Source organism: Heloderma suspectum, chromosome 1, assembly GCF_057233095.1.
Source record: "Heloderma suspectum isolate Gila_16-S chromosome 1, 16-S_ref, whole genome shotgun sequence".
NCBI lineage: Eukaryota > Metazoa > Chordata > Lepidosauria > Squamata > Helodermatidae > Heloderma > Heloderma suspectum.
The window spans coordinates 222,302,325-222,323,245 of record NC_139458.1 but is presented as its reverse complement, the minus strand read 5'-3'; the positions used below and the strand labels follow the sequence as shown (position 1 = coordinate 222,323,245).

The 20,921-nt window shown below is 44.0% G+C and overlaps 1 protein-coding gene across 3 annotated transcripts in view; it reads right to left on the bottom strand.

Annotated features, from left to right (window-relative positions):
* Window positions 1-20,921, bottom strand: part of AGAP1 (ArfGAP with GTPase domain, ankyrin repeat and PH domain 1) — a 544,363-nt gene that overhangs the window by 454,480 nt on the left and 68,962 nt on the right. For all 3 annotated transcript variants that reach the window (XM_084820148.1, XM_084820158.1, XM_084820167.1), the window contains exons 4-5: window positions 6,686-6,771; window positions 2,147-2,288 (exon numbers count right to left, since the gene is read on the bottom strand). In XM_084820148.1, coding sequence (XP_084676274.1) covers window positions 2,147-2,288; window positions 6,686-6,771 — 228 coding nt within the window. The remainder of the gene's footprint in view (window positions 1-2,146; window positions 2,289-6,685; window positions 6,772-20,921) is intronic.

Below are 20,921 nucleotides of genomic sequence, written 5' to 3'. Positions count from 1 at the left end.
GTGCGTTTTCAGGAGGTGCTTGAAATGTACCACATTTTCTGCCTCTCAAACTGCACGGGGGACGGTGTTCCAGAGGGTGGTGCTGCCACCGGGAAGGCCCACCTTCGAGCTATTACATGGTGACATTCTGTTGGTCCAGGAATGACCAGCAAGGTGTCCTTTAAAGATCTTAAATGTCAGCTGGGTATATATAGGGGAAGGCAGTCTGCAAGGCATCCTGGTCCCAAGTTGTTTAGGGCTTTGTATGTATGTCAACAACATATCTTTCTATGTGTCTCAGCAGCCAATAGGCGGCCAGTGCGGTTCTTTTAACACAGGTGTGATGACAGCATAGCTGGGTGTCCCACTAAGCCCCCTAACTGCTACATTCTGCACTAGCTGCAGCTTCTGAACAAGCCACAAGGGCACCCCACATACAGCACATTACAGTAGTCTAATCATGAGGTTACCAGTACATGGATCACCATAGCTAGGCTGTTCCTGTCCTGAAGCAGGTGTAGTTGGTGCACCAACCGAGTTGGTAATAGGTGCTCCAGGCCACTGAGGTCAGTCGCCTAGGCCCCCAGTGACAATGTTGGATCCAGGAGCACCCCAAACTACATACTTGCTCCTTCAGAGGGAGTTCAACCCCATCCAGAACAGGCAAACGGAACAATTCCTAGACCTAGGAACTGCCCACCCATAAGGTCTCTGTCCTATCAGGATTCAGTTTAGTTTACTAGCCCTCATCCAAATCATAATTACATCCAGGCATCAGTTTAAAATATGCATGGCCTCTGCCAATTCAGATGTCACAGAGAAATAGAGCTAGGTGACATCAGCCTACTGGTGACACCTTGCCCCAAATCTCCTAATGACTGTTCCTGACAGCTTCAAATAGACATTAAATAACATTGGGAACTAGATAGTGCCCTGTGGCCGCCACAGTTCAACTGCCAAGGAGTTGAGGCACAGCCATCCAGCTCTGGAACCACAAGAAAAAGCTGAACTACTATAAAACAGTACTGTCAACTCCCAACTCATGCTAGTCCAGGAGGATATCGTGGTCAATGGTATCAAAAGCCACTGAGGGACCAAGAAGTAACAGGGTCACATTACCCTGTCCCTCTTTCAAAGAAGATTATCCATCTGAGCAACCAAGGCCAATTTGGTCCCAAAACCAGACCTGAACCCAGACTGGAATGGATTCAGATAATCAGTTTCATTCAAGAGCACCTGTAGCTGAGATGCCACCACTCTCTCGAGGACCTTATCCAGGAAAGGAGTATTTGTGACTGGACGTTAGTTGGCATAGATCTCTGGGTCCAGGGAGGGTTTCTTCAGGAGTGGTCATACCACTGCCTCCTTCAAGGTAGTAGGGACCAGAATGATAAGTTCACCGCTCTCCTGATCCATCCGGTCAGTCCCCTGTGGCTAGCTTGAAAAAGCATGAAAGGCAAGGGTTGAGAGAGCATGTGGTGGGTCGTACAGATGCAAGTGTCTTGTCCACATCCTCAGGCTCCAAAAACTGAAACTTTTCACACAAAACAGGATAAAACGATGCATTGGACACCTCAACAGACACTGCATTAATAACGGTGTTCAAAGCATGAAGGTGGGCAATTTTATGTGTCTTGCAAACTCATTACGGTGAGCCTCCGAGGGCTCTAACATTGGATTCACTGGGGTAGATGGCAATAACCCTCTAGCCATGCAGAAAAGCTCAGGCGGATGGCCACTGGGGGACACGATGGAGGTGGTAAAGTAAGCTGTCTTTGCCACCTTTAGCACCACACAGTAGGTGTGATTATATGCATGCTCGATCACCTTCATGGTGAGTCTTATGCCACTTATTCTCCAGCTGTCTTCTGACCTATTTCATATTGTTTTCTTTACACAGACTTGCTGTGGACTAGAGAAAAGAATGCTTAGTCCTCAGATAGAAATTGAACTAGTCAGCCATTCAACAGGTTCTGATTAAGGGCTTTACCAGAAAAAAAAAAACCCGTCTTAAAACATTGTTATTGGAAATATCCGAGGTATATACTCTCAGTAAAAGAATAATAAACACAGGTTTTCTAGACATGTATATAAAAGAAAAATTAATACCAAACAATTAAATAAGATGTTTTTCAAGGGGTTGTATGACACAAGAGGAATCACTTACCCTGAGTTCCCACTAGTACCATTGGGATTTCATTAGTGTTGCGATAGTTGGCCATACGGGTATAGTAGTGGTACACAGTCTGGAAGCTAATTTCATCCTCAAGGCTGAAGACAAATATAACAGCATCCACCCACATAGCAAACTGCAGGAAAAAACATGGATACTCAGTGAGATTAAAAAACAAACAAACCAAGAATGTAGAGAGGAGATCTTAAGCATGCACCACTTAACAAGCCATTGAAACTAAGACCTAAATTGGCATACAGTTATTCCCCAATGGAAGGGTTGACATTTTGCAAGCAAACTGGTAACACTACAAGAATTACATGAAGGTTACTGAAAGGTGATACACAAGCTAAACTCTGAATAAAATCCTAGAATACGAACACAAAGCATGCATTTGACAACCACTGGCAGTTACATAGCCAGAGACATTCCCTGAATATGCAGCACATTTGCACATATTACTCAACGTGCAAGTCAAACAATTCAACATCAATACTTAACCATTTTCAAAGAGCATTGCCCGAAATCTCTGTTTGATATTCAAACAGTCCACAGTTTTGTTTATTTATTGAAAATGTTTTTAACCTGCCCTTCATCTCTGCAAATATTAGGGCAGTAGTAAGAAGCAGAGACATCACCTTGCTGACAAAGGTCCGCATAATCAAAGCTATGGTTTTCCCAGTAGTAATGTATGGCTGTGAGAGCTGGTCTATAAGGAAGGCTGAGCGCCGAAGAATTGATGCTTTCGAACTGTGGTGCTGGAGAAGACTCTTACGAGTCCCCTGGACTGCAAGGAGGTCAAATCAGTCAATCCTAAAGGAAATCAACCCTGAGTGCTCATTGGAAGGACAGATACTGAAGCTGAAGCTCAAATATTTTGGCCACCTAATGCGAAGAGAAAACTCTCTGGAAAAGACCCTGATGCTGGGAAAGACTGAAGGCAAAAGGAGAAGGGGACAACAGAGGATGAGATGGCTAGATAGCATCACTGATGCAATGAATATGGACTTGAGCATGCTCCGGGAGAGAGCGCAGGACAGGAAGGCCTGGCGTACTATGTCTATGGGGTCACGAAGAGTCGGACACGACTGAACGACAACAACAAATACAAGGGTATGATTAAAATGGCAATACAATAAAAACAATAAATCCTAATAAAATCAAAAAGGGTAGCAAATTCAGACAGATTAAATCAACCAATTAAAATGTACTGCAAATGAAACGTATTCACCAGCTTGTCTTTACCAAAGCCAACTCTACCAGAGATAACAGTTATATATAGCCAAGGAACATGATGGTTCATTGTGAAACAATTTCTGAATCTTCATTTTAAAATTTGATGCCATTCATGAGAAAGCCACCTACTAATCACCCAAAGCATTTGTACCATCTGATATCACGTTACTATTGTTGTTTTTTCAGTTCACATGTTCAGCTACAAGTGGCGTTGCTAGCTATGGACACACAGTGCCACAGTCTGAATCTATATGTCCAAGCCTCAGATCTCAGCCAGCTGCTGCAGTGGAGAAAGAAAAAGAGAGCATGCAGTGTGCAGAGCTGGCCACTAGCTCAATGGAGCTCTGTGGGCACAGTGGCTGACCAATGTTGTGGCAGCAGCTTCCTTTTTCCACCCCCTTTGCCCATGCAGGGTGCTGTACTCAGAGCTCTGTTCTCCCTCTCTACTTTCAATAGGCCTGTTATGAGAGGAAGTGGTGGGGTGCTGTTAATGGGTGGCAAAGGAAAGAGCTGAGCCACTCACTTGCCTGACTATGTAAGACAGCATTCCAGGCATGGACAGGAGAGGGGCTGAGGCAAGGATGAGTGTAGGAGGGAATCATAGATGGGAAAGGTGCTGCCTCAGCCTGACTCTAAACTGAGTGCTCCCAACTGACTGCAGCAAATAAGAGAAAGAAAAATTGTTGAGAGAAATCAAGAAGGTTTGGGGGGCAGCAAAACAAGTCCTCGTTCTGCATGTGTTCGTGCACACAGCATGTTGTTGTTGTTCAGTCGTTACAATTCATTCACATGCACCACCAGCCTGGAAACTATGCAGGATATGGACGCCAAAAGAATGGGGAATTGTGCTGCCTGCCTGCCTGGCTCTGGCAAAAATTGGCAGTGGCTACTGCTGCTGTTGCTCTGGTTGCCACTCCTGTTGCACGCACACCAGGCACAGCTTGGCAAGAGTGACGTGCAGCCAGTACATGCCCGCCTGCTCCGTCCTCTTCCCACAGCAAGAGCAGCCACTCTGCAATCCGCTTCTACAGTTGCTCTGAGGCGCTCCCGTTGCTTCTGCTGTTCTGAGTCTGTCCCACTTGGCAACCTGGGCTGGCCCGCCTGCAATTGTCACAATGCACACCAGGAAAGAAGGCTCTGGGGCATGCTGCAGACCACATGGGTCATAAAGGGAGACAGGCGCTTAAGGGTGCAGTTTTGTGTATGTGAAGCCCAGTGTGTGTTTATTTAGTCATTTAAAATTATTTTTAGGCTACCTTTAAGGGTAAAACCCTCTCAAGGCAACATACAGAATGAAAACCATACAAAAATATACAAATAAGCAATACTTATATAATAAAATACTATAAAAACAAATCACACCAATAAAATCTGCAGTTCACAGATTATGGGAAAGCCAGAGAAAACAGGTGGGTCTTCAAAGCCTTCCTGAAGACCTGCAAAGAAGAGCCCTGATGAACTCCAGATGGAAGCTGATTTCAGAGGTGTGGGGCCACCACTTACCATATGATAGCTGAAGTCCCTTAAATAGAATAGAATAGAATAGAATAGAATAGAATAGAATAGAATAGAATAGAATAGAATAGAAGGGTTGGAAGAGGCCTACAAGGCCATCGAGTCCAACCCCCTGCTCAATGCAGGAATCCAGGTCAGAGCATCCCTGACAGATGGCTGTCCAGCCTCGTCTTGAATGCCTCCAGTGTGGGAGAGCCCACCACCTCCCTAGGTAATTGGTTCCATGGTCGAATTGCTCTAACAGTCAGAAGATTCTCCTGATGTTCAGCCGGAATCTGGCTTCCTATCACTTGAGCCCATGATTCCATGTCCTGCACTCTGGGATGATCGAGAAGAGCGAGTAAGCTCTTGAATAAGCATAACACCAAAATGTGAGACTGACCAGCTTTACATCCACAGTGAAACTTTTTTCATTTTCATTACTTATGCATTTTACTATTATATGTGTGCATGCATGCACACATAGATACTTTACACACAAATTTACATGACCAATTTATATTGCTTGTTGTTGTTGTTGAGCCTTTTCTGTCATAGAAATCAGAAGTAGCTTTATTGTGGGAAGACCTTTTACCAAGCTAATCGTGAATTAGTACCAGGTTATTTTACTCATCCATAATCAAAAACAAAGATAGGTCACATACATGTACACACCTATCCAATGCACAAACAGCCAGAAAGAACATAAATATTAGACTAGCCTTAATCTAGACTTCTCAGTGACACAATCACAGCTTCTGCCTCCTGCATTACTTAATTCCAGTGGGATTTGTTCTTATCAACCATCCCCTTCTGGTATGTTCACTGTCTCTACTGCACCTAGCTGTACATTCCAGAATGGACTAGTTCAATTTCTTTGTGTTATATGACCTGCCTTCATCATTCCAGTGAAAAGAAAGCTAGATCAGGCTCTAGCCCACCTTGACGGGTAGTCTCAGTTTAGCACCTCAATGTTACCATTAATTGATTTTAATAAAGGCCTCACCTGTTTGTGAATGTATATGATAAATCTTTTTTTTTTTTTCAAAAATATGCTTAAAACCATCAGTGGCATCCAGTACCTACTGCAATGTGCATTCATCCCAATTCTTTCAGAAGTGTTTAAAATGTTGATAAGGAATTACGAATATGAGGCAAATTTGTGGATATAGCCAGTTCAACAACCAGAAACATCCACAAAGGATTACATTATAAGATGCACATGTCCTCCTGTATCTATTACAGCTTTATTAGTGGTAGCTTTGGACCCAAGTAATATCACAACACAGATCTTAGACTTCCTGTACTTCAGAGGTTCTGTGCCCCTGCCTTATATCAATATGCTTTTTATCATAAGAGTCAAAGAGAGATAATACTAATGGCTTAATATTATACCAATGGAAAGAAAATTCTTAACTGATTGTATCAGCAAGACATCTTCATTCCATGTGCAGCACTAATTTCTGCACTGATTTACTAGTGTACACACAAACATAAATATGTTGGCTTGGATTCAGACTTCATTCTGGTGTGTGTTGTGGAGGTAATTTTTGCCAATTCCCCCTTCTGCCCTCCAAAAATCTGCTCTAGACAGTTGAGGAACCCCCCAGAACAGTGTGGGAGGAACCACTGGGGGCAGTAGAGAGAGGGAGAAACTGGCAAAAGTCATCTCCCTCCACTGGATCAAAAGTGTTCTGTGGACAGAAACAGTTCTTCCATGTATAGAATTTAAAGTTTGGATCCAATCCATTATATTTGTCACAAATTTTCAGTTTTATTAAACACAGTAATTACTAAACTCACCTGTGCCTCTGGAGGGCCCCCTTCATCTCTAATCAGCAGCAAGTAACTTTGTCCATCAACTACTATCTCTTTCTTGAATCTCCCACCTGTCACACAAAACATCTAGTTAGAGAAAAGTTAAAAATCCAAAACAATGAAGGCTTTTCTTGAGGAAAACTACTCTTACATGCTTGAAACAAGTTGTGGTACTGCAGTACTTAAGATTTTGCTGAATATTGTAGATAAGACAATGCAGAAAGCCATATTCCAGTGTGCCTTTATAGTTCAGTCTGGTAAGGAAACACATTTCCTCCCCTTAGCTATTTAACTGCTTGACGTATACAACCCAGCTTTCAGTTCAAATCAAAGCATTTCAAAAATGGGATGATAACTAGTTTTCTAGATTATGAGCAGAACAGTCTGTGTATGCTAACACAGAGCAAAATGTCTTCATAATATCGCTTTCAAAGCATGCAATTGGTTGAGCTTTTGGTTTTCATCAAGAGAAGCTTAGTTCTAGAAAGCAAAACGTACATTATGAAAATGGTATCTCACTATTACAGAAGGATGCCGTAATACTACAACATACGTTAGACAAAAAAAGAACTATTTGCGATAACAGTATCTGTTGTAGGTTTCAGTTAGAAAATTGCGAAGCATATGAATTTTTAATCTGTACCAGGAATTTGTCTTGAAAGGAGTGTATTTAGCAAATTAATAAAAGGGATGGACTCGGGGAACATTCATTGCTATCCTAGAGGTAAAATTCATCATCTATTATTACCTCTCTTAAATCAAATCATACTTCAAGTATGATACTTTTCACTGGGATGCTTTCTCTCTCATAATGCCGAATTATGTTCAGACTACAACTAGATTAACCAACTTGTCCTGCCTAAGATCTCAGAACAGATTTAAGTAATGCAGCTGAAACTGAAGGCACCTGTGTTACACTGGGACAGCCCCATGAAAAATAATGTGATTTGCATGTGCTGAACAAACTGGGATCTAAAGTCCTATTCACTTGTTATTATGCCACATGATTAACACTGCATGGAAAGCGAGGGGGATGCATGCATTCTCCACACCGGTGCTGGCCCTGCTCCCACAGAACTCTAGCTCACACTGACACCCTACGTACATTCAGCATACTTCCCTCCTCAGACATACTCGCAATACATGAACACTGTGAGGGCAGAACAGGATGGATTGGTTAATTTAAATCACTGATTTAAAATTTATGAAACAAAAACATGCTGGTCCATGAGGGGACAAAAATCAAAAATCCAGATTTAAATCAAATTTCCCATTGAAACTTTTTCATCTTTCCTGACAATGGTGCAAATGTGACCACTAAGCCATGTTAATTTACAGCTAGAGTAGTATTTACACTGTTGCGTTCTTACAAGAAGGCTTTGCATCTTTGTCTCACTGTATATATTTAGCATGCTTCCATTTTTACCTACAGAGGAAATGTCTTTAAAATATTCCCATATAGGGTCTTTCTTATGACCAGCATCCAGGACAGTTTGCGGTTAATTCTATACATATCTCCTCATCACTAAGTTCTATTGAATTTATGGGCCTTACTCCCAGGCAAGTGGTTATTGCAGCCTAGGAATACAGGCAGATGCACACTGGACACGTTTGTCTTTTTCTTTCCAGTGTTCTTTCGGCTTCACTCTGTCTTGGCGTAGCCTCACAAAAACGAAGTAGGACACAAAAATGAAATGTATATGACTGATAGGTCAAAGGAAGGTTTGATAGTTATGGGGCAGGCCAGAACAGTTTATTTTCCTCAGGTGAAAATGAAACGCCTATGTTTGGGCAGAGTGTAAATATGCATATCTGAGAAATGATCAGATTTGTTCTTTCTTAGGATAGAAAAGCCTCCTTTAACTCAATGGCTGGGTTCACACATAATGCTAACCCATTAGGGCTGTGAACCGCTTCGGCTCGAGGCCTGAGTTGAAGCGGGCTGCTTCAGGTCACTTCAAGCCCCTTCTGAGGCAAAGTGGATGGGGCACAAAGCGACCTGGAGCAAGTCGGGGACTCTCCAAAGTGTCTCGATTCGGAGCTTCGGCATCCCCAGCCCAACTCTGCTGGCACCTCCAGGTCCTTACCAAGCCCATCACCACCACCACCACCTCCATCATCACTACCGCCTCCACCACAGTGTTGCTGCCAGCTCCTGAGGCCTAGATGTGCGCCTGCTCTTATTGCAGGGAGTCGCCATTTTTAAATGGCAACTTCCTAGAACTCCCTACAATAACAGCCAACGCATGTCCAGGCCTCAGGAGCTGGCGGCAGCAATGGTAGAGGAGGAGGAGGATAAACCATGATTTGCCACCATTACTTGCGAACAGGCCCAATGACCTGGTTTTCACATAATGACAAACCATGGTTTAATTCACCATGAGTTATTATATCATGGGTTAACTATGGGTTAACTAAGCACGGAACAACCCAAGAAGGGAGAGGTTTGTTGTTGGGATGTGAACTGTGGTTTGTTTAAACTATGCGTTGTCATTGCGTGCAAAACCAGAATTGTGGGTTGTTCGTGGATTGTTTCACCAGGCTAGAGATGGCAGGCAAGAATGTTAAAAAAAGAAAAAGCATTAAAAATGGCTGGACTCTCAGTGTGCTGCCACTTGCCTTTTTCCCTTACATGCTGGGATACCCAAGTCTGCCTGGCAACAGCAGCGAGGGCGATCTTCCCACCTCCTCCCTCCTTCAGTTATATATTACTCGTCCCATACTAAGTAACCACCTGCCTCCTACTGCTACTGAATAAGCTATCAGTAAAATGTATATGGTACTCCATGTCTGCTCATTTTACCTAGCTCTATACAAGGGGTCTGTCATCGGTACTGCTTTGCAAAGGCAAAGCAGCAGCCGGGATTGAAAGGGTCAGGGCAAATGGGAATGGGGGAGAGCCAGGACAGGTGAAGGGTCTTTGAGGGTCTATTGGCGGGTGACAGGCACATTGCACCTCTAGTTCAAGAACATCCTGCCTCTCCCCCACCCCTCACCATACTGTGAACAGTAATCCATTACTACCTATATGCAAGGGGTTGGCCACTGAAACTGCTTGCAAAGGGAAGGCAATACCTGGGATTGAAAGCGGGGGAGCAGGAATGAATGCTCAAGAATGAATGGGAAGTAGAGGCTGTGACTAGACAGCCAGGAGGGGTGGAGGGTTTCTAAGGGTGTACTGGCGAATGACAGGTATACTGTACCCCTAACCTGTTGCCCACTTGCCCTATGGGGACGCTTGAAAACTTGCACTGTGTGCACGGTAAAACATTCCTCCCCACCATGTTTATTCTACAATGAAGACTCCACACGACAGGGGCAGGAGCAGGGGCTGCAAGCACGTTTGAGTTGAGCAGCTCTGTCCTGCCCTTCACAAACATAATTGTAGCGGGCAGGAAAGTGGGCGACACAGAGGGGCGAGGAAGGAGAGGGTTTCATCAGGCCAGTACAAGCATTCCCAGAAGAGTATTACATCCCCAGAATGCAGAGCAGACCAATGGTGAAGAGGTAGTTGAGGTAATGAAGCCATGCCAAGAGTTGCCCATACTTCAGTCTCACAAAGACTTCTGGGTTACGGGGTGGGAGCAGGCGAGGAGGGCAGAACCAAACAATCCACAAATTGGGAAAACAAGCCATGATTTGCTCAGTTATCTGGTAGGCGAACTGTGGGTTAACTCTGGGTAAGGCAACAACGCATGGGTTAATTAAACCATGGTTTGTCATTATGTGCAAACTGGTCCAATGTGTAAGAGCCATTAGGCCTGTTCGCATGTAACTGTGCAGATTAATCAATCTATGATTTGCCGTGGCATGTGCTGGGAGTGAGCTTCTGTGGCTTTGCACATCCAACTTAAGATCAGCCCAATTGCTGTGTGACGTGCAAACCCGGACACTTTGGGTTGTTTAACCCAGAAGCTTCTCCTAGGACTACCACCCCCTCCCAGCCCAATTGTGTCATCTTCCTGGGCTGGGGGCATAAAAGCTAGGCTCCTGCGGGGGCAGGACGGCCATCGAAGGGGCAACACCAAAGGGGTTCGCCCCTTTGGGGGAGCCACTTCAGGGGAACACAAGGGCAAAGGCCTGCCCCTTGTCAACAGAGGGGTGGGGGGGTGTTGGGAGGGATGTGCTTCAAAAAAAGAAGGGGAGATGAAGGGACACAGGGAGCAGCCATCACAACTATGCAGGGCAGAGGGAGATATGGTAGGGGGAGACAGTTGCGTGTTCAGGGGAGCAGGGACCATAACAGGGTCCTGGTTGTCCCCAAGAGGTCCCCCAATACAAATAACCTGGATAGCCTTGACAACAGTCCCCCTGGGTTGAAAATACTATTGGTGAATGCCAGGTCAGTGAATGGTAAGACAGCTGCCATCCAAGACTTGATCCTGGATGAGCAAACCGACCTGGCATGTATTACAGGGACCTGGTTGGATGAAGCTGGGGGTGTTAATCTATCTCAGCTTTGTCCCTCAGGGTTTTCTGTAGAACAGGAGGCTAGACCTGGGGGGCAGGGGGGGCAGAGTTGCAGTGGTCTATCGCGATACTATCCCCCTCATCAGGTGCCCTGGCCCACAGTCTACTGGGTTTGAGTGTGTATACTTAAAAGTGGGTGCTCGGGACAGAATATGGATTCTGCTGGTGTACCGCCCACCCCGCTGCCCAACAGTCTCCCTTCCTGAGCTAGCCAGGGTGATCTCGGCGGCGGTGATGGAGTCCCCTTGGCTTCTTGTGCTGGGAGACTTCAACATCCATGCTGAGGCTGCCCTGTCGGGAGTGGCTCAGGACTTCATGTCCTCCATGACAACCATGGGTCTGTCCCAAGTGGTTTCTGGCCCCACTCATACAGCAGGTCACACTCTAGACCTAGTCTTCTATGCTGAGCAGGATGACGGTGATCTGGGTGTGGAGGAACTTTCTGTTGCTCCGTTGTCATGGACAGATCACTACCTGGTGTTTAGACTCACTGGACCTCAGTGCCTCTGCAGGGGTGGGGGACCAATTAAGCTGCTCCGCCCCAGGAAGCTGATGGAACTGGATGGTTTCCTGATGGCTCTCGGGGATTTTCCTGCTGTGCCTCGGCAGGCGATTCTGTCGAAGCCCTGGCTGATCTCTGGAACAGGGAAATGGCTGGGGCGGTGGACACAATCGCTCCTGAGCGTCCCCTCTCATGGAGTGGAGTCAAACCAGCACTCTGGTTCTCTAGGGTACTGGCAGCAATGAAGCGAATGAGATGGAGACTAGAGCAACACTGGTGGAAAACTTGGAATGAGTCTGATCGAACACACGCTAGAGCTTATCTGAAATCCTACTCCATGGCAGTGAGGGCAGCAAAGAAGTCTTTCTTTTCTGCCACCATTGCATCTGCAGGGAACCAGCCAGCGGAGCTGTTTCAAGTGGCCAGGGGCCTTCTACATCCTGGCCCATGTGATAAAAAATTCTGACCACTCAACAGCCTGCTGTGAACAATTTGCTCTGCACTTTGCTGATAAAATCGCTCAGATCCATTCTGACTTGGATGCTGTAGTTGATGCACGTTGATGTCACGTTGGCTCCTGCTTGTTCAGTGTTGGATTCTTTTTGATTTGTGCAGCCCAAGGATGTGGACAGGATCCTTGCAGTGGTGAGAGCCACCACATATATGCTGGATCCTTGCCCCTCCTGGCTTATTAAAGAGGCCAGAGGAGGACTGGCTGAGCTGATAACGGGAGTAGTTAATGCCTCTTTGGAACAAGGTATTGTTCCATTATGCTTAAAAGAGGCGGTTGTGAGACCTCTGTTGAAGAAGCCTTCCCTGAATCCCACCATACTAGATTACTATCACCCAGTCTCTAACGTACCATTTAGGGGCAAGGTATTAGAGCGTGTGGTGACCTCCCAGCTCCAGGGGTTCCTGGATGAAATGGATTATCTTGATCCATTTCAATCTGGTTTCAGGCCTGGGTATGGGACAGAGACAGCTTTGGTCGCCTTGGTGGATGACCTACGCCGGGAACTGGACAGGGGGAGTGTGTCCCTGTTAGTTCTGCTGGACCTCTCAGCGGCATTCGATACCATCGACCATGGTATTCTTCTGGGACACCTCGCTGGGATGGGACTTGGGGGTACTGTTTTACAGTGGCTCCATTCCTTCCTAGGGGGGCAAACTCAGAAGGTGGTGTTGGGGGATGCCTGCTCAACTCCGTGGCTGTTAGCTTGTGGGGTCCCTCAGGGTTCTGTTCTGTCCCCCATACTATTTAATATCTACATGAAACCGCTGGGAGAGGTTGTCTGGAGTTTTGGAGTTTGGTGCCACCAATATGCTGATGACACCCAGCTCTACTACTCCTTTCCCCCAGATTTCAAGGAAGCTGTTTCTGTCCTTAACCAGTGTTTGGCATCAGTAATAGACAGGATGAGGGAGAACAAATTGAAACTTAATCCAGACAAGACAGAGGTGCTCCTGGTCAGTCGAAAGGCAGATCAGGGAATAGGGATTCAGCCTATGTTGGATGGAGCTGCACTCCCCCTGAGGACTCAGGTTCACAGTTTGGGGGTGCTCCTGGATTCAGCCCTAAGCCTGGATGCTCAGGTTTCAGCAGTGGCCAGGAGTGCTTTTGCACAGTTAAAATTAGTGCGCCAACTTTGCCCGTTCCTGGAGATGTCTGATCTGGCCATGGTGACACATGCCTTAGTTACATCCTGTTTGGATTACTGCAATGCGCTGTACGTGGGGCTGCCTATGAAGAGTGTTCGGAAACTGCAGTTGGTTCAAAGAGCTGCTGCCAGACTGGTGACTGGGGCGAGTTACAGGGAGCATACAACTCCCTTGTTCAAACAGCTTCACTGGCTTCCAGTCTGTTTCCAGGCACAATTCAATGTACTAGCTATGACCTATGAATATGAACTTGAGCACACTCCGGGAGAGAGCGCAGGACAGGAAGGCCTGGCGTGCTATGGTCCATGGGGTCACGAAGAGTCGGACACGACTGAACGACTGAACAACAACAACAATAAAGACCTATATAGCTCCGATCCAGGTTATCTGAAAGACCGTATCCTCCCTTATGAACCTGCCTGTGTCCTGAGATCTTCTGGGGAGGCCCTTCTCTCAGTCTCACCACTATCACTGGCACGTTTGGTGGGAACCCTGGAGAAGACCTTCTCGGTGGCTTCCCCACAACTGTGGAACACCCTTCCCAGGGAGGCTAGGATGGCTCCCTCCTTGATGTGTTTCCGGAGGCAGACTAAAACATTCTTGTTCCAGCAGGCCTTTGGGACATAGTTGGAACCTGGAGGTAAGCTGCTAAAATGCTGTTTCAAAATGCTGTTTTAATGTTTTAATATAATTTTAATTGTATTGTTGTTTAATTTATATTTTAACTTTTGTATATTTTCATATGTTTTAATTGTATATTTTAATTTTTGTAAGCCGCCTTGTGTCCAGTACTGGGAAAAAGGCGGGGTGGAATAATAATAATAATAATAATAATAATAATAATAATAGTAATAATACCCACAAACAACCCAAAGTGTCTGGGATCGCACATCATGCAGCAATTTACGATTGCATTGACTGGAGATTGCAAACTGAAATTGGAAGCAGCATGTGCTGCAGCAAATCATAGGTTAATTAACCCACGATTTGCCACTGTTACTTGCAAACTGGGTCATTGATTCAGTTTAGAGATTAAGTATAAGGTTTTTCAACCTTTTAAAAGCTGTTTGAGGAGGTGACCTGCAGAGCCTCCGCAAGATGCTTGCCAGGGCAACATGGCTCCTACCGGAATGTTAACGTATTATTTAATAGAAACTTAGTATTTACATTTTCCCCAAAGAATAATTTTTTTTGATTTAAACTGTTAAAAATCCAATTTTTGTGATTTTTAAACAAAAATAACTGATTTTTATCCACCTTCTTTCTTTCTTTTCATCACCACATAAGCACAGAACAACAGTCCTATCCAGCCCGTGTCTTTGGACATGTGACGTTAGTCAGAGAAATAGAAACTGGAAGCCCAGAACTTTCAAGAAGCAATAACTGGTAGACTGAGCCATTTTCATGAGATGAAGAACTGAAATGAATACCCCTGTTTGACTGGTAGGTAATTTGATGTGTGTGAGTGTGACAGACCCATTAATTCATTTTTATGAGACTGTAAATGTGGGTTTAGTAAGTTTATGAGATTTAACTATACCTATGTTTTTTTTAAAATGAAAGAAAAAATTAGTAACTGGTTTTTTAATCAAAACAATCTGATTTAAAGTTTTTTTAAAATCCAATAAAAACAATTACATATTTTTGTCCACCCTAGGCAGATCATGAGTATGCAGCCCTGCTCTCTTTTTTTACAATATGAAGCAATAATGACTGAATAAGGCTACAGTTAATCAGGGATCAGTAGAACAACTTACAACGCAATCCTAAGCATATTTACTCAGAGGTAACTCTGCCTAACCTCAATGGAATACCAGTTCAGTGTTCATAGGATTGTATCCTTAGCTACACGTTAAATATGTACCGCATTTAAAAAGTCACATAATAACAGATGATTGGGCGGGGGGAGTATTGTTTTACACAGGTATGGTACTTCAACAGAGATATGATTGATCACTGATCAGTGTCACATGGTGTTGGGGTATAATATGCAGAAGACAGGCCACATCTCTGAAATCTAAAACACATTTTCCCCATTTCTGATTTACAGATTTTCCACTGCCTCTTCCGGATATTTTCAGGAATGCTTACATATACTAATACAAAAAAACAGTAGGATCTTTTCTGGTCAGTTTGAGCCCTTTCGGGCAGTAACTGGGCCAAATGTGTGAAACTTTAACCCCAAACTGAGTATTTCATATTTTCCACTTTTTAAAAACACAAACAATTAATGTGTTTTTTCTATGAAATCTACGGATTACTGAAAGCTAATAATGTTACTATCAAACTAAAGCTACCTTGTTTAATAACGCCAGATGTTAATGACCACCCCTTCTGGCCCACAGATTAATATTAATTGCAATGCTTGTATATCAGAATAAATTAATATTTGGGGATAAGATGGAAAGGTTTGTTCCTACAGGCAGAGTCTATAGAAATGAAAGTAAATTAATACAATAAAATTATTTTTGTATTGAACTGTACAAGAAATAACATGTATTGTGCCAATTCTGTTGTGCTTGGCCACCAAATGATTTGCTCTCTGCCTCCTTGCGTAAGCACCTAAAAATGGTCTCTAAATCTTAATGTAAGTTTGAATCCTAATGTTTTAGTCCATGAATGGAAAACACTTCCATTTACAGAAGAAGAGTTACGCTCACAGAAGGGGTCTTTCCATGAGCATAACTCTTTCCATTCATGGAACAAAAAGTTAGGATCAAGCTATAGTATTCAAGCTTAATTTTTATTAACAATCCTGTATGAATTGTGAAAAACTGCAATCTGTAACTTCTTAATGCAATAGTTAGTCCTTTTATATTTTACTGCCTTTTAAATTGTTTTATGATTGTATCCTGTTTTGGATTTTTGTACCTTATGAATTTATTGCCATTTTTGGGTCTCGTTTTGTACATCAACCTATTAACTTTTCATGAAGGGTGGTTTAAAAACCTTTTTAACAGCAACAACTATGAAGTACATATTTCTGCATGAAGTGTGAGAGTTTTAATCAAAGATTAAAGCTTGTATCATAACTTGCATTGAGAAATGAGCTACTGAAAGTCTTATTTCTTCCACTCTACATCCTCTTTTAATTGAGTATATGCCTTATATCCAGAGATGCCTATAAGCAGAAAGGCACTTTTGCTTGTGCCAGACAGCCCGGCCAGATTCTCCTGATTTCCCCATCCCACTATAGCCCCTCAACCCCCAGGAGCAGCTGAGGAAGCACAGGGAGCTGTAGCATGGAGAACAGTGCTGCTGTGCAAGCAGAGTTTTACTTGCTTAATTGCTAGACCCAACTCATAGTATTTACACTGTCAGTATCTAATACCTATTGTAATCTGAGGTTCTCTTGTACAAATATTATCAGATTTAACACAAGAGTTGTGTCCAATTGATTACAAAAAGGAACAGCACAATGAATATGCAGAACCTATTCTGTTCAACCTGTATGACCCTAACAATCTCTTCTTTCACCAAAATGTGCACACCTGTGACAGAAATTCCAGAAATGGACTGAGAGAATAATCTCTATTTTTGTAAGCATAGTCCTATCTCTAACAGAACACTGAATAATTTCTACAACCAAGATACCCATATTCAACCCCATATTCAAATTATTGCTTTTTACTTGTAGGCCAGGAACAGCTCAGACACTCTTTACTTACTAAGAACATAACATTTACATTTTATGGATGCAGCATGAAATCTAGTTGAGATGTTGACTGGGTTCAAACAACACATTTATTTAACTCCTGATGAGCCATGGCACCATGATGAGCCATGGGTGCCAGGTTGCATATGCAACCCCCGCTAGGGGATTGTTAACAAGGGTTAAACAACAGACCATGGGTGATGCCAGAGTTGTTTAATCCTTTCATAACCCATACTCACTGGGTTCACATGACACAACAACCCCTGAGTGAAGGGTGTATGTTCAAAATGGCAGCTGCGCACACCACAGCCTCACGGTACATTAAAGAGCCCACAGTGGGCTGCTGTGTTGTACAAACGGGGCCATTCAGTCATTCCTCAACTAGTGCTGTTGCCACCTATTCCATGCTATAAAACCACAGAAATGTAACTTCAATTTAGACTATTACGAGATACAGTATTTCCCTACTACTAAATTGATACCATGTAACAACAATTAATGGAAAACGTTGTAAATGTAAACAAGACTACAGCATGTGATGATGAGCACATGAGGTGCATTGACTCTGTAGCAAACAATGCATGCATATGTTCAAGTCCTCCAAGCACCAAATTTCTACTACCTTCATTTACTTTTTTAAAAGAACAAAAATAATTTTGAGTCAAGCCATTAAGCTGTGTAAGTAACTAAAATTAAGCCAGGTGGGTACTTTATTATTGCCAATGAACACCCTAGTGAATGCCTGGTAAGGCTGAACTTGTTACCAGATTTTTCAAATGCATTGCAATGTTTTCAGTACAAATTTTTGGAAAAATACTACTGCATCATTTGGAGGTTCAATGACAGCTACTACCAATGAAGAGGAATAGAGCTCTTACCTTGATATGAAGGGTAGCTATAGAATATTGCAAAGCATAAATGATTTTTTTGACCATCCACAGAACTCCAAGCACTCTTGGATAACCCTGTGGCCAGTATTCAATGGGGCCACTGCACTTGCGCAACTGAAGTAGTGCTGGCGCAAGCAACCTCCAACACAATGCCAGTAGTGCAAGCTGGAGCGACAGGTTCTCTGGAGAAGTGCAGACGTCCCACTGGATGCTGCCCTGTTTTTCTAGATCCATTTCAATTAGATGTCAGGCTTGAAAGACAGAAGGCCAAGAGGGTTGTACATCCATGTTAATTCTCCTGCACTTCTTCAAGGCCTTCAGTATAGTGGAGGAGGAGAACCATGAAATACTTCACTTCTGGCAACCAACAAGCCCTTTTATTTTGAGACACTATAACAGTAACAGAAGTCCAATAACCAGAGGACACACATTTTCTCCCACCTGCGCCTGTACTATATACCATGTAAAATCTAAATAGGTAAAATGATTTGTTTGTTTGCTCATTTATTATTTGTGGTATTTATATACCGCTGGATATAATAAAATCTCTCAGTGGTTCACAATATTAAAATGCAGTATCAGAAATACAACATTAAAACACAGCATTAAAACCACTTCCAACCACAGTAAAAAATCAAGGAGAAGTAAAACGGAGCAGAATAATTAATGAACTTACAGGCCAGGGAAAGCCTGGGTGAACAAGTCTGTTTTCAGGAGGTGTTTGAAAGATGTCACGTTTTCTGCCCCCTGAACTGCATGAGGGGGGGCTTTCCAGATGGTGGGTGCTGCTACAGAGAAGGCCCGCCGCCTGGGTACTTCATGGTGACATTCCGTTTGTTTTGGAATGACCAGCAAGGCCTCCTCTGCTGGTTTTAAAGGTCACCTGGGTATGTACAAGGGAAGGTGGTCTGCTAGGTATCCTCGTCCCAAGTTGTTCAGGGCTTTATATGACAATAACGTAACTTGTACGTTGCTCAGTAGTTAATACGCAGCCAGTGTAGTTCTTTTAGCACAGGCATTATGTGAGCATGGCTAGGTGTCCCAGTGAGCACTCCAGCTGCTGCATTCTGCACTAGCTGCAGCTTATGAACCACATACGAGGGCAGCCCCGCATAGAGCGCACTGCAGGGATCTAATCATGAGGTTACCAATACATGGATCAATGTGGTTAGGCTATCCCTATCCAGGAATAGTTGGCATACCAACCAAAACTGGAAATGGGCACTCCGGGCCACCTGGGCCTCCACTGACAAAGATGGATCCAGGAACACTCCCAAACTACGGAGCTGCTGCTTCAGAGGGAGTGCAACCCCATCCGGAACAGGCAAACACTCCAATTCCCAGACCTGGGAACTGCCAACCCTTGGGATCTCTGTCTTATCTGGATTCAGGTTCAGTTTACTGGCCCTCATCCAAGCCATAACTGCATCCAGGCAACAGTTCAGAATGTAAACCAGCGCATGGCACCGGTTCACCTAATTCAGATGTCACCCAATTCTCTACCAGTTCAGATGTCACAGAAAAACAGAGCTGGGTGACGTCAGTATACTGGTGACACCATGCCCCAAATGACCACTGATGACCGCTCCCAACGGCTTCATATAGATATTAAATAACATTGAGGACAGGCTGGTGCCCTGTGGCACCCCACAGTTCAACTGCCATGGGGCTGAGGTACAGTCACTCAGTGCTATTCTCTGCAGCCGACCCTGCAAGTATAAGCTAAACCACTGTAGAACAGTGCCTCCACCTCCCAACTCACAGAACCGGTCCAGGAGGATACCATGGTCAATGGTATCAAAAGCCGCTGAGAGATCGAGAAGAAGTAACAGGGTCACACACACACCCATCCCTCCTCTTAATGAAAATAAATGAATCTGAACCTAATATAACCTTCATGGCATATTCAGCTTAAACTAAAGCAGGTTTCTGTCCTATGATTCTGCACTGGGGAGGCATTTTGAAATGGGGGCACCCCCTTGTAGAATCACTGGCAAACTGGTAATTCCACTGGCAAGAGGAATATTCAATTTTGGTCATGCTGCCCATCCAAGAGCATAATTTAGCTATTTTAGCTTTTTCTCGGTTAATGAAAGAGTGCAATTCAACATGCAAAAACATATTGGACGGAGCAATCCTATGGCCGCTAGACCTCCCCACACTTTGGGGGAAACCAATCCTATGGTTTTCTGGGAACCGACCTCCCCACACTTCCACACAGCCTCTGAGGCAGAATAGCCATGTGCTCCACACTCGCAAGAGGAGCACAGAGCAGCTGAAAAGGGGCGTTCTGGGGGGGGGTTCGGGGGGGGCGGAAATGCCTGTACAACACATCCAGTGTGTAGTACGGCAGCCTCCTCCCACACTCCTTTTTCCATTTTTCTTTTTTCCTTCAAGCAAAAAAGTGTTGCCACCACTGCAAACAGTGAAGGTGCTGCAATCAACAACCCTCAGGCACTTCAGTGTCTTATAGAATGGCCCAATGGGCATGGAAGTACGTCATGAGGTAGCACCATTCCCAAGTGCATAGTTTGGAGAAAGGCTGCCCCAGGTGCTAGACCAGTCAGTCTTGCAATAATGATATAACACAGATCCCACACCCCTCAGGTTTTACTCTTAATTTTCTTACACAGAAATATTCAGAAACACACAAATATAAATATATTTTAATCACTTATATTCAACCACTATATAGCATTTTCTCATTTTTACAATGCATCTGAGACAACTGTAGGAACTTTAAAGGGATCTGAAAGCTAACACAGTTACCTATCCTGCTCTCTCAATACCAATATGGTTAGGTATCTTGATGCCACATTTTTCATACATGGAGATGTTCTCCATATAGGAAAAAAATGTACTGCAAGCCAAAGTGTGTATGTCACATTATGAAGTGTTTGAAATCTGCACGTGGCTTCCCAAACGATGGCTTTGTGCCATACTTCCCTGCTAGGGTACATGTTTCTTACTTTCTTTACCTAAACAGGGGTAATCTCGATGCAGAAAAATGTTATGTGACATATCTCCTCCAGTAATGAGGCTGAG